The 15,052-nt window shown below is 44.7% G+C and overlaps 1 protein-coding gene across 2 annotated transcripts in view; it reads right to left on the minus strand.

Moving 5' to 3' along the window:
* Positions 1-310: 310 nt before the first annotated feature.
* LOC149358760 (uncharacterized) overlaps positions 311-15,052 on the minus strand; it is a 28,848-nt gene continuing 14,106 nt past the window's right edge. For both annotated transcript variants that reach the window (XM_089570944.1, XM_089570943.1), the window contains 7 exons: positions 14,487-14,697; positions 11,459-14,359; positions 11,342-11,367; positions 10,906-10,987; positions 9,213-9,310; positions 6,423-6,477; positions 311-5,943 (listed from right to left, as the gene is read on the minus strand). In XM_089570944.1, coding sequence (XP_089427070.1) covers positions 5,765-5,943; positions 6,423-6,477; positions 9,213-9,310; positions 10,906-10,987; positions 11,342-11,367; positions 11,459-14,359; positions 14,487-14,697 — 3,552 coding nt within the window. In that variant the 3' untranslated portion in view covers positions 311-5,764. The remainder of the gene's footprint in view (positions 5,944-6,422; positions 6,478-9,212; positions 9,311-10,905; positions 10,988-11,341; positions 11,368-11,458; positions 14,360-14,486; positions 14,698-15,052) is intronic.

Below are 15,052 nucleotides of genomic sequence, written 5' to 3' on the forward strand. Positions count from 1 at the left end.
GTGTTTCTAGATGACTGCGTAATAGTGCTCGGCAGTGTGTTGGATTGTCATGTTTATTCCAGAGGCCAGCATCTAGACATTAAGAAGTGCCATAATGATTTGCACTTACATGAGAGAGCATCCGTCTCGTTGAAGACACAAACTACTCTTTTCATTCTTGTCATTTAGAGTCTTGAAGTCATACTGTGACATCATGTGCCATCATTAAACTGAATTTGACTTGGTATGATTTCTGTCCTAGTGTTGACTAAAGGCAAAATCATCTACACCAGCATTGTTGTGCACACCTGCACCATTGAACACACAGCTGCACAGCAAATGAATGGGAAATTTAATTTGAGTATGTACATACAAATGCCATGACTTCACATCTAAAAAGGGCAATGATGCAAGATGAAACAGCAACCGATGTAAACCGCAAAATGATGCTGCCCTGACGGAAGGCACGTCTCAGACAGACAACCCCTAGTAGGCTTGCAATTAAAATCACATTGCACTGATGGGCACTAAGGCACCCTGTACAAGACAAATGCTACAAGCTAAACAATGAAGACCAAAGCCTAGCAATCAAATAACTTAAAAGCCTAAACCTAGACTGAACTGCTCCATAACAACAACAGGGATCACGGCATACCTGTTAGGTACACATGCTGCAATTGTTCTAGAGGCCCGTGTACTGTGCGATGTCAGTGCACGTTAAAGAACCCCAAGTAGTCGAAGTTTCCGGAGCTCTACTGTGCGATGTCAGTGCACGTTAAAGAACCCCAAGTAGTCGAAGTTTCCGGAGCTCTTCACTATGGCGTCCCTCATAGCCTGAGTCGCTTTGGGACGTTAAACCCCAATAAACCAAACCAAATTCAGTACAAGTGAGTAAACATGATAAAAAGGCTTTCCTTGCTTCGCAAGTCACTTGTACACAACAATGTACATTCAACACGTGGTATTACAGCCTAAAAATTGCAACAGCTGCTGCTTCGATTTATGGCCAAATTTTGACATTCTGCACCCCTGGATGAAACTAAAACTCTCACCCTGTCCAAGAAGAAATTGTACATTAATAACATTTTCAATTAATGTTCGAATGATGATAAATGTTTTAGCTTCTCTAGCGGGCATTTCTGGACACTAGCAGAGACTGTTCTAAGATGATGGAAAACATACAGCACCATGTGCACATAGGCTTTCTGTTTAAGTAATTAAAACAACGCTAGCTCACTGGCACTAAAAGAAAAAAAATGAAGCTCTGTCACTTTGGCACGTTAAACACATCATTTGGAACCGATGAGAATTGGAAGTGTGAATAGAAAGGGCAAAATGTGAATTGGACGATTAGGAACAAGCTGCAGAGGACAAGGCATTAGGCACTGCAGCACAAGGCAATGATGTGACCTCTATCCCGCAATGTGAACACAGAGGGCAGTCAAAGTTCGAGCATACTTCTCTTGAGCAAAATAGTGCGACAGTGCGGTGCTAAACAATGAAAAGTGCTGACTGTTTTTTCGCCGACTCCAGTTAAAGCAGATCTCTAACATCCTCAGCGTTGCTTTTAGTGATTTTGCATTTTGATTGCGCTAATTACCCCTAGCCTGAAGGGACTAGAATCAAATTTTTTAAAAGACAAAACATTACGTTTTGATGGGACTGGGACATCACTGCACAAGTTTGTTTTTTTTTCTTGTTCAGCCCGAAAATAAGCACTGCAAAATTTAAGGCAACACGAACACATGCACACTGATAACAAGAACATCTTGCTGCATAAAATGTGTCAAAAATACATTCTATTGTCTAAAAATAGTGCTATCTCAACACCCATCCTTGACTTCTCCAACACTGTGAACACTGACAACAGGAAACGGGAGATCATGGTAACATCCGAAGCTCGATATTGGGACTCGCTAAAACAAACTGGCTTGCATGGCATGTGGCCAGAACAAGATGAAGCAATTGTGGCGACTAACCCTGTAATGCCTGGCATATCTGGCATATGACTTGTACACTTAACAGTTTTGTTAAGTGTAACAAATTTTGACAGTATTGCACAAACTAAATTCTCTAACATTTTTATCAAAGCTTCAATGGAAGTACTGCTACTTCAACAAGGAGTGTAACGATTTTGAACGTAACTAATTATTTACTGTGTGTGCAAGGTTCAGTTGTTAGGTGAAATCATCCTAATTTGCGAAATGCAACTGAACGCTGTACTCTGTTTCATACATAGCAGGCAACGCTGCAGACGCTACGAATGTAATGCGTCCGCGAAACCATATTACTCCGCCAAGTATCATTTGTCCTTTTCAAAGCCTCGATGAGTATTTGGACGAAAGCGAAGAGCAGTATAAAACGAAGTGGTAGCACTGAAAATTGCGATTGCGGTCGAAGCTGTGATGTGCCCAGTACTCTGACGTTCTGGGTAAAATTTCCACTAAATGTGAACTACTTTTTAGGCGCAGATGGAATGACAGCAATTCGCTTTACCAGCCATGTATCAGTCCGCCAAAGCTATTCTTACTTCACAAAGTCTCACTGAGTTGGAGGACGAAAATGTGTCAAGAAGTAAAACGAAGTCCAGGAGATTGCCATTCATTGCACTTAAGATCTGTCGCAACGAAATATGCCTGTGTTCGCTTTGGTAGTAGAGCGAACATCTTTGTGGGTGCAAACTTAGCCCGCGCGAACAGGTGTGCTAGCTTTGGCAGTGTTGCCTGCTATGTATGAAACGGAGTAAAATCACATTTTTGTCGACGTATCAACCAGTTTTTCACATTACCGCATTTTCTTTCTAGGCATTACAGGGTTGAATGTGCTTGAGCAGTTGCAAGAACTGCACACTTCCATTCCAGAGTTATCACTGTTTGTATGCCACATATATACATTAAGCGGCAACTACCTGCAACAAGTGAACACTCCCTTCTCATTCCAGCTAACATACAAATGCAGCAAAAAAACTAACAGGATTATGAAAGAAAAAAAAAAAACTAACTTGCACGTTACAAACATTTCTACAGCACAGTCATATTATCAACTGCCTATCACATGATAACACAACATTCTACTCACAAACTTAATGTGCGACAGGGTAAATGGCCAAGGAAGAATCTCGATTCGACCTTGAATTAAAAACACATAACATGATTCACAATGCATGCAATCAAATAATGAAGGTTAATAACTTAGTACGCTAAAACATAATTTATCAGGTGTTTGCTTCCTGATGCACCAAGAAAGCCAGCCGAAAACTAAAACCAAGCAGAAATTTTTTTGCTAGGAACTCTATAATGAAAGTCGTAATGCTTACAGTGGCAAGGAAAATCTCTGCCACGAATAAAAAATAAAACCAAGAAAGCCAGCAACAATACTGCGCTGAAATATGAGGTTCATACAGAGCATTGGCGACAATCGGCTTGCTAAAATCAAAGTGCTTACCATCTATTACCAGCAGGCAACATACAGTAACCCAAGGTGGCTTAAAAGGGCAGACACAGACAAAATTTCAGCTTTTGTTTTTGCACATAAAACAAGAGTGATAGTACTGCTAACCTCGAAACGTAGACAACAGTACTGTGAATCGTGCAAAAGCTGCTCCAAATTTTCTTTTCATTAACAAGCATCTTCTACGCTGAACTTCTGAATAAAGTCAGCATGACAAATTTAGCAACATGCGTAAGATGTTGCAACTGTTGTGTGTTGCCACTCCAGAAGTTTGAAAAGTTCAAAGGTTCAAACCTTTCAAAGTTCAAAGTTCAAACCTAATGCACAATATTTGTGCATTAGGTTTTGAATTGTGCTGCTCCCACTTACACTAGGTTTTTGAAAATTTAAGAAACAAACCCATGGATTAAAGCACAATGTTTATCGGAGGCGTCTGCATTGTGGCCCACATAAAAGGGGGAAAAAAGAATAGATGTTAATCCTTTAAGAACTGGCATTAAACAATTTCGCGTGAAAAATTGGCAGTTGCAACAACCGGATCCGAGCATTCACTGCCAATTTCATATGCGCCAACGATGTCAACCAAAGCTGAATACATACTCTAGATTGGGCAGAAAAAATAAAAATAAAAGTACCCAGCCCACAGCACGACTTAGCAACAGGTTTGCACTGTAATGAAAATTAAGGAAGAGAAGCTCGCAGCAAGGCAAGTGTATCACTGGGGGGCATGGCCAACACTAACTGTAGATTAAAATGACATTTACACGACAGGTACTACCTCTATCACCGCGGTTGAAGAAATCAATGCATGATGTCAGACCTTCGTTGCAATCAACCACAAGAAAACTCCTCCAGAACAGCTAACCAAGTGTCTGGGAACTGACGCATCATGTAACAGCTTAAATCAACAACATAAATCTGCCATGAACAACTTCCCTCTTCATTTTTTAAATCCACGAGCAATGCAAACTTAACTCATCATTTATGTGCTGCATTGGCCACATACTACACAGGAACGCTGTAAAATGAGTCGAGAGATTTTTATACGTAGGCACCAAGTTGCTAAGAGCACAGTCAAAACGTCGCAAAAGAGAAAATTAAAAACTGGCAATGTACCTCCGCAAGTTCATCACATTCTTAAATAGCGCTGAAGGTCCTATGACAATACAAACATCATATCAAGCAATAACGTAGCACAGGTGTTATACCACTGAGGACATTTTAGCACCGATGACCCAAGAAAATGTGGCAAGAGCCAAAATAGAAACTGGGAGCACTAACTGGCAACATAAAAGCAGCAAACTCCAGACTTTCAAAAGGTCACATTTTGACTCAGGCATTGCTCTTTTTGCAAATCGAATGACCGCACCCACATCATTCAGGACGCCCATTCAAACACATTAGGGGGTGTGTTGCAACATTACAATGAATGGTGTTCTGACAAATCACACTTTTAGGCGCCAACAGCAGTGTAGGAGTTGACATGAGTCTTCTAGTTATGGTGCGAGACTGCGATTCTTGTGTTTACCTGGAAGCAGCAGTAACTGGCACTGGTGACCATGAACACGTTCTGATTCTGATACCTGCAAGCCTATTTGCACGATGGAGCTTCTTTGGATGCCCAGTCTATGCAGGTTCGTTGAGCCATTTCTTTTCTTTCAAAAACGGATTTCACAGGCTCCTGCAGGTACATGCATCCCTTCCATTACACACAAGTGAAATGAAAATCTACCATTAAATAACCGAAAAAGAAGAGATAGTAATAGGCATAAAATCAGTCAAGTATACACAACCGCAGCAAAACAAGCTGTTAAAATGAGTGTCCAGCAATTGTTTTTCTGCAACTTAAAACGTAACCTAGAACAGTGGGAAAAAAGCTTGTAAAGTAATGCTAGCAATAAATACTAAAAGCAGGTAAAAAGGAGAGGACAAAGGTTATATTAGGATAGGACTCATCTCTAGCATCCCAGAAAACTTTTTCAGCAGAAGCCAGACAGATGAGTGTAAAGAGTGAATCTCAATCAACTGTCTCAACACACTGATTGTGGAGAGCTGACAGGCTCTGAAATCCACTATTTAAGTAGCAACGCCTTTGAACAAACATAGGGTAATTTTCGCTCCCGAGTACAAGCAGCATCCAAAGCTAATGTATTCACTTTACAACATTCTATTCACAAGGGGAAGGAGACAACACCCTTCAATAAGTGGGGAGAAAAAAAAAAGTTGATGTCAACACACTGGAAAGCTTGTGCCCAAACAAAACAAGGATGGGTTGGTCACACACTGAATCTTTTCTGTGCGATAAGACAATTGCAGAAAAGTGTCGGGAGCATTTTTAGACCTGCGTCCAGTGTTCAGACCCCGAGGAGTCATTGGGGCCTTGGGAAAGAGGGCGGTCCGAGAAGTCTGGAGCCTTTGAGACTTTTGGCTGCGGTGCCGGTCGTTTCTTGGACATTCGCAGCACGGAGATGTTGCTTGGCTTTTTAGGCACTTCTGGCTTTTTGGGGCTTGTTGCTGGTATAGGAGAGAGGAAAAAAAGCATACTCTTTATTAAGGCTCTTAAACACCTCTAAAACACTGTCATCATCATCATCATATCTAGCCTAACTACATCCACTGCAGGACAAAAGCCTCTCCCATATATTTCCAATCAGCTCTATCCTGCGCAAGCTGCAGCCATCACATCCCGCAAACTTCCTAATCTCATCCGTCCACCTGATTTTCATCGCCCCTTGCTATGCTTGCCTGTACTTGGAATCTACTCCGCTACCCTTAACAACCATTGGTTATCTTGTCTTCGCATTTTCAACTAGGATGTCATTAATACGCGTTTGTTCCCTGGGCCACTCAGCTCTCTTCCTGTCGCTTAATGCTACACCTATCATTTTCCTTTCCATAGCTCATTGCATCATCCTCAATTTAAGTTCAAGGCTATTTATTAGCCTCCAAGTTTCCTCCCCAAAGGTGAGTGACAATCAAGCAGTGACACTCACTTGCAGGTTGAGTCATGGGCTTCTTCTTTGCCTCTTCAGAACTTCCAGAGTTGCTCTAAAGAAGAAAAAAAATCTATTATGAGAAAGGCACAAAATGTTTTCTCTCCCTATGATCCAATGTGCATGCCTTAAAAAGGCTGCAGATGTCATCTGGAAAACCAAGCGTTGCAGTATGCATTAACCCCTTCGCTTCCTAACCAGTTTTAAACCTGGATTTAACGGCCTCTGTACAAGCCGAGAGTGCAGCCACAGGAAGGCCACTGCAGTGGCACTAACTATTAAACATTTCGGTAACATCGATGCCCCTACCCACATTGTCACAGACTCTAAACCAGCTTGCCGCGATTACATGACAGGCCGACCATCCACTCAGGTGGCGATCATCTTGGGCTCCTGCCCCACTAACACACTGCATTACATGGACCCTACGCCATGAGGGCCTTGAGGGGAACGAGAGGGTTAATGTTTTAGCTCATGATATTACCAACCGAGTGGAACTGTCTACCCTACACTTTGTACCCCACCACCACACCGCTGCCTCACCTCAGAGAAAGCCTACGTCTGGTGCCAAATTCAAACAAATACTTTTCCAAAACTTTCGAGATACCACAAAATCTATCATCCCACCAAATATCAAAGCACTTGCCCTTAGTGCAGCGCTAGTCCGACTCTCTTTCATATATTATGGGGGTGCTAGGCTAAACCACATTTACAACACTTACAAACATTGGCCAGTGTTTAAGAAAGGACAAAGCACTACATGAAGATTTAAAAAGTACAGGATTTTAGGCAACAATCATGGCAAGATCCTTATTATGTATTAGATGTGTCTGATTTCTAATTGTTAAAAAAGATAAATTAGCAAGCTTCTGTTACATTAATTTTAGCACAAATTTTATAAGCCAAAGTTGAAGGGCATACCGAAAAATACCCATTTTTATTGTTTTCTTCTGCGTAAATCTAGCATGGCTGCTTTTTTTTTACCCTTAAAGTAAAGCTAGCAAGATTAAAAAAACTGTCACATGACTATGCACTCCTGTATCACGGTATCTGCACAGCTAGCATCCTCAAACACTCTCCAATACAAGGATCTCTGTTACGGAAAGCTGCAGTAAAAAAAACAGGCCATCGGTCAGTGATCATTCCGGGATGAGGGTGGGCACTGTGCTTAGTCAGAATTGCAATGATGCAGCAGGACCGCAATCACACCTGCACCGTTTCATGGCAATTTCTTGCAGTGCAACATGGCAGTGCTTCTCCCAAAGGAAAATTTTGTCATGCATATGCAGTCATCCCCTCAATGAACACAATGACTTTCCTCTGGTCATAGTTATGGTGCTGCCGTGTGCACCCCACATGCTTTGCTGCTTCCCCTTCAAATATTTGCAAATATTGCAAACATTGCAAATATTTGCAACTCTGTTCAGATGGGTTCCTCGCATTGTAAATATAATTCAAGCTCTAGTGCTGAAGGTGTCCGGCAAAGACTCAAGCTCGAGATCACGCATGTGCAATGCGGTCACTGTATGCCAACATAGAGAATAGCGCCCCATCATTGGAGTGGCTCAGTTCAGTCAGAACTGCAATTTAATCGTACTTTTAACCTTCTACCCTGAAAATCGAGCTTACATGGTCCTACCGCACAAACAAACTGGAAGCTTGGATATCGACAGCGCCATTACAACGAACGCAAGGTTGGTGATACTGAACTATCAGCTGTAACGCTTACGAAAACTTACTCGTGGTAATGTATTGACCCTAAGGGACATGTGATGGTGCTGAGCAAAGGCTTCATAAATATAGCAGGACCAACATTTAGCACTATTTCAGCCTCTTCAAAACAATATTTTTTATGCACAAGCTCACGCTATGTTCGTTTAATGTTGCTAGAGCTGTCGGGATAAATTTTCAAAATATGCGCACACCGTGTGCTAAAACTAGATAGTAAAGGGCTTTTATAGAAATCAAGACAGGATGAAATTGGGTCTCTCTCGTCAAGCATAGAGTCAAGCAAAGAATCATGCACCACTTCACACTTGCCCCAGTTCTTGGCTACAGGGATAGTTTTATGACGCAGCATTGGTGCAATTTCATCAAAACCCACCTATTTGTAGCAGCATGCAGTAGGTTTAACGCAATGGCGCAGATTGGCACAATTTATAATGGCAAATGATGAATGTGGTGACTACATAAAACTAAAAGAGCTGTGCAAAATGGAATTGCTTTAGGTATATCATGCCAATGCCAGGCTTCACACACATATATATATGTGCTGCACAATTACCCTCACCATGGGGTTTTGGGTTTTGTGTGGCAAAGTTAGACTTCAAACCGAGACCAGATATGTTCACTCTGGCAAGCTGAGTGCATTTCAAGCGAGTCTGTCATGTGAGCAGCTCTCTGCCCAAAGATGACTCTTTTGTTTACTTCAGCATGCAACCATTTAGAGCTGTCCAGAGACAGGCTTAGATTGTGGTCAACTGAACCAGAAACCAAGAATTTTTGTACAAACAAGAACACTTCAGACTTCAACTACCCCCAAGTCACCTATATAAAATGCAGTCACATGACTTAGCAGCGACTAATTACTAGTGAAAGAGCCATTACCTTACAGACTACTAGTGCGACTTTGGCTGTACACTCAAAACCTTTCTCTGCACTGCCATTACCATGATATCCGTCTGTCAGAGAAAGGCAAGCCTCGCAATTTATGGTATAATTTCTTGCTGTTTTTGTGAATGGTGCCTCGAAATAAAATGCTGTAGAGTTTGTTGGGCCAGCTTGGCTTACCTTGTAGAAAGGGTTCAACCTTCCAAAGGCTTTGCTCAGAGTTCCCGAGATGAAACCACTGCCTTCGCTGCCACTAGAACTTCCCTCCTTGGACTGGCCTGCATCACAAAAAAACAGCAACGCATGTGTCACTTTTCACATAGGTTGGTTGGTTGGTTTATGGGGTTTAGCGTCCCAAAGCGACTAAGGCTATGAGAGACGCCGTAGTGGAGGGCTCCGGAAATTTCGACCACCTGGGGTTCTTTAACGTGCACTGACATCGCACAGTACACGGGCCTCTAGAATTTCTCCTCCAAAGAAATTCGACCGCCGCGGCCGGGATCGAACCCGCGTCTTTCGGTTAGCAGCCGAGCACCATAACCACTGAGCCACCGCGGCGGCACTTTTCATTTTACTTTTCACATAGAAAAAGTGCCATTAATGAAAAGTTTCCACTGTGCAAGTGGTACAGTGTTCATAGCAGAAATACACAGACCATCACGTTTCAGTGTTTAACACCTTGTAGAAAACTACCGATAGAAGACTAAGCACATACTGGTGTAGTTAATTTTGAAGAATGGTCATTGGAGACCGATGCTGATGATCAAAGATCAATGATGTTGATGTTGATGTTTCCTGATGGCTCAGTGATCTGGCGACACATTGCAGAACAGACTAGGTAACTTCTTCGGGACAATATGTATACTTTATAAACACGGGTCAAGCAAAACAGTTACGCTAGGCCAGAGTGGTAGGCACTGCTCTGTCTGTCACGTGACGCTGACTCTCTCCTCAATCTCTCTCTCCCTAAGCGAAGTCTCTCTCCGAATTCTGCGAGTGCCTCTGCGTCTCCACTTCAGGGTCCATCTTTCTTTCTTTCTTTTTATTGATGTCCATTGTACATAATGGAGGAGGCCGAGATAAAAGCTGCTACAGTGCAGCTTGGAAGGCCCTCGACCCCCTCTCTGCTCTGGCCCAGTCTGCCCTCTGATATCTCTGACCTCCCCAGTCTCTCCTCCGGTCTTTGCTTGATCTCCCCCTTCGCGCCAAAAAGCTGCTCTTAAATCCCTTTGTCGAAAGACATTACTGTCGAAACATAGACATAGCTGTCAACAGACATAACTTACGCACACCCCCCTCAAAACCCCAGGGGTCCGTGCCTTGGCTGCATCTTGCAGCCTGAACACAACCATGCAAAACCTAGTCTTCTCGCAACCGGGCACAGTGCAGTCGGCTAACTGCCGTTCTTGCATGCCCTTTAAGAAGTTTGTTTTAAAACCAAACCCATTCAACAGCAATGGGGTGGTGGCTGCTTGAGGAACCCCAACAAAAAGCTACAAAGAAAACGGAGGAGCGCCCAGCTATGGCTGCTGGTTGTGCACTATCCGATGGCCCTCTTGCACAACAGCCCGCAATCTCAACTGGTGGAAAGTGCCCATAAAACAGCTCCTGTTTGCTCTAACTTCCTAACTTCTCAGTGTGGTACTTCGCTCTCAAAATCCAGACAAATTTAAAGTTTACAACAGGAAGAAGTCTTGAGATTTTTGAATAAATGGTGGTCAAGCTTCCCATAGCAGTACCTCTTAAAGTGAGTGTAAATCAAATGTAGGGAATCAGCCATAACAACCAATCAAGAGCAAGAGAATTAAGCAACAAATGCAAGAGTAAAATGCATAGAAAGAAAATCCCCTTACTGGTTTATATGCGTACTTACTTTTGCTTCCATTGTTTGACCCTTTCTTGTTGGGCTTCATATGAACTTGTGCAACATCATCACCAGCTCCCTGCTTCTCAACCTGGAAAACAGCAAGCAAGTCTGGTCAGCTACAGAGCTATACATGGTGCCAGACAAATCCTACCATCAAATCCTACAGCTCTGCAAAATCTAAGTGTGAGAGACCAGTGCTATGGGCTAAAACTAATGCTTATGCTGCGGTTGCAAGCAATGCAACTCAATAAGACATAGCAAGGCTTCAGTACTCATAACATTCCCAACATTCAGCATATCACACCAAACAATGATTAAACCACTTAAAGGTGCCATGTAATAACCAGAGAATGAAGAGTTCATAGCCTTAAACCAAGGGGCTCAAGGGGAACTATTACGACAGCCTATTTATTGAAGACAGTTCAATCAATGGCATGCTTACCTTGCAACCTGCCCCATCAGAGGAATCTAAAGGGAAGAAAGAAGAATGTATGCACATGTATTTCCCACAATCACCACAATGACCACACAGCTTTAGCATACAATGCACACAACTCACCAGCGGAGTCTTGCTGCGGTTGACGGCGGCATCGCGGAGGGGCAGAGGGCCCTAGAGGTCCCAGAAGTGCGCTCTCAGACACTGCTGTCTTGCTCTTCTGCAGGCCAGACTTCTTCGGTTTCACCACGACTGCATATTGGGCTTGGATGTCAGCTAGTCTCTGCTGCTCTTGCTGCACCTGCTGCTGCTGGTGAGAAAGTGAACCACGAAGTGCTTCGTAGATGCTGGCATCGGAAAACGAGTGCTGCAGGGGGACCTTGGCAGGTGGCGCAGTGTTGCCAGGCCTTGTGGCTTCCACAGGCTCCTGTCGAGGCACGCGGATTTGGGGACGATACTCAGAGTGGTGCTTCACAATGCGCGCCCCCTGCTGCCTCGTCACCTGTGGGTCCGCCACAGCTGCCGAGCGGCAGGCATACACGTTTTCGTAATCCGAGCTTTTGATGGCCGACACTCCCTGGCGTGGATGGTACACAGGAACAAATGGGACGGAACCAAAGTTTGGCACTGATGAAGGTGCGAAGGCCAACGGATCACACGAAGGTGGGAGTCGGTGAAGTGGCCGAGATATCATGTGTGGTGTTGTTCTCGGTTGCGGAGGCACTTGATAGATGCTTTCGTGAGGTTGAGCTTTCTTTGGCGAGCCCACAGTTGCACCAATGCGTCCCGTTTCGTATTTGGTGCTGCAGTAGCCATAAGTGCGTGGTGGTTTTGGGGGTGGATTACTTGCCAAGTAGAGGGCCCTGCCACTGCTGCTGATAACACCAGTCTGCGTTGGGTAGATGGTTTCGTACGGTGGTAAAGGTCGCTTCACTTCTGTGTCAACTATTCTGGCAACACGCTGCTCGGTGTGCGAACCGGGCACATTCTTCACCAACTGCAGGGGCACAGACTGCGCATGTCCTGGATGGAGACCTATCAAGCCTTTCCACGTTGCATCTTTTTCGCAAGGTGCGTCGGTTTCAGTGGCATCACTAGACTCGGCAAATAGTGTGTCATACTCTGTGCCCGACCTTTCGTCGTGCGTTGTGTAGATGTCTGAGGTGTCCATGTCTGATGAAGACAGAGCCAGGGGGCCCTGCCTTGCACTGTGAGGCGACAGCTCTTTCTGACCAGCATGGTCATGCGTGCGAAATGCAGAGGGAAGCGTTGCAGACTTTTCCTTGCTGCTGGAGCCATCCGCAAATGTGCCACTTTCACAGCCATCTCTCCGCGCAACATATCGCTGATTTCCTTCAACATTAACAGACTGACCAGCAATGGTCCCTTTCACTGCCTCGGCCTCACTGCCACCAGGATTCCTCTTCACAAATGTCTTCCCATCCCACACTTGCTCATACTTTGAAACGGAAGCTGAAGCAATGCGATCGTTGAATGACTTCCTCGATGTGAGATCAATTATAGCCCCACGAGGATGCTGCCTGATCACATTCTCAATGAGATTCATATTCTCCTTTGCTTCCTGGTTGACGTTCATATACCGACCATCCGATAAACGAGACATCAGCTCGTTTCTAGCAAGAATCATGTCTGACACGTTTACGTAAGTGTTATTCAAAGCTGAAATTGGAACAACTGTTGGCTGTGACTTTGTGAACTTTGTTTTTGGAGGAAGCCTGGGAGGTGCGTCAGCACCTTTCCTTGGTAAGAAATCGTAGATGCTGCTTCCCAGGTGCTCACTCTTTTGAGGTTGTCCATCATCAGCACCACTGACAGCAGGAAGGGTCTGAGACTTCCTTGCTGTGTCAACAGTGTAGAATGGAAGAGGAGCGTAAAAGGTCTGCACTGTCCGCTTCTTCGTTGGCAACTGCGGGGGTGGATCACACTTCTGGCCAATCTTTGATGAAACGCTGCTGGAAAATGAATTCCTCGACGTTCCGGAGAGGGGTTTCGAAACTGGCACACCAGAGCCACCTTGTGACGTTGCAAGGCCAGCAAGGTTAGAACTGCTGAATGACTTGTAGAGGACATTCTTTTCCCACACACTATTGCCGCCACCACCTCTGCCTCCACCACCACCGCTATCACCACACCAACTTGTCACAAGGACTGGCGGTTTAACACTGGCGTCGGTTGACGAGCTCACCATTTGCACAGGGGTAGCCGTGACCTTGGCTGAAGTTGCATTAATAGACTTCTCTGCTTGGTTCTCCTTTTTGGAAGCTGCACTTGAACTTGCTCCCAGCTGTCTCTGGGTCTTCTCTTGATCTCGGAACTCCTTCGCTTTTCGCGCCGAGGGACCCAAACTCTTGCGCTTTGATAGCAGTGGTTTGAATCTGGACACAGATGGCGTCTCTACACCATCAGGCACTTGGGCCACTGAAGGCCGCCGCGGCGCGACTCTTTGGCTGTAGCTCCGGAAAACAGGCCGCCTCCTACTTGCCTCCCCACCACTGACCTCTTCCGAGTCAGACTTCTCGAATAGAGCTTTCAGCCTCGCTATGCTGGGACGGCGGATAACGGTGGCTTTCCCGACAATCTTTCCGGGACTTTCTGCCGTCTCTGCCTTCTCTGGTGGGGCATCATCCAGGCAAATGTTTGTTGCAGAGAGACTTCGCACGCGGCTCAAAGTTGCGGCCTTGCCCTGGTCTTCACCATTCTTCTTCTTGGTGAGGCACTTTTTGGTCTGCACGGAATCATCCTTACAAGACTGGCTGTCTTCGTCATCAGTGATCACTGAACTGCGCGAACCTCCTCTTGCATCAGAGGACGACAGAGCAGACGATGAAGTTGCCACAGAGTTGGGCTCAGGGCTCCATGACATGGAGCGGTTAGCTCGAGCCTGCTTTTGGGAGGCATCCTCAGTGCCAGCCGTGTCAGGCGTAGCTTCCTGTGATGGCGCAGCCTTTGACAAGGACTCTTCAGAACCAGCAACAACTTCTTTTTCCTTATCACATTTCTCATCTGAAAAAAGAAAAAAATTAAATGCCTTAAACATTTCAGTCGCACGCCACAGTGAACACTGAATGAGAATACAGAATAGAGTACCTGCATTGACAATGAAACTAAAAAATAAATAAAAATCACTTACCATTCTCAGTGTTTTCTTTCTCGCCACTCCTGTCATTCAGGCCAAGGTCGTCAAGGTTTTCGTATATCTTGTCGTTGCTCTGAATGTTGCCACCTGAGCCTAGCAGAGGCTCTCCATCCTCATCAAGGTTTTCGTATGTGTGGCTATCGATTATTCGCAACTGCTGCTCGAAAAGGGCGGCCACTACACGGTGAACAAGTACGTATTGTTCCTGGAAAACAGACGGTAGAACGATAACTAAGAGTTCTCAATCACACGAACAGAATCAAAATCTATCTATCTATGTCCACAGCAGGATGAAGAGCTATCCTACTTATTTCCCGTTCTGTCCCGTCCTTCCTAACCTCATCCACCCATCTGACGCTCTGCTGCACCCTACCAGTTTGCCGTCTCTTGGAATCCACTCCATTACCATAACAGACCACCGGTTATCTTCCCTTTACATTACATGCTCTGCTCATACCCATGCATAACATCATGTGGCTACAAGCCAAAATAATCTTTTATGTTACATGGTTCAACCCTATTACGATGTAAACACAGAGCTGAAGAATTTTCCTATGTTT

Source organism: Amblyomma mixtum, chromosome 2 (assembly GCF_055824585.1).
Source record: "Amblyomma mixtum isolate Tamu chromosome 2, ASM5582458v1, whole genome shotgun sequence".
Classification (NCBI taxonomy): Eukaryota; Metazoa; Arthropoda; class Arachnida; order Ixodida; family Ixodidae; genus Amblyomma; species Amblyomma mixtum.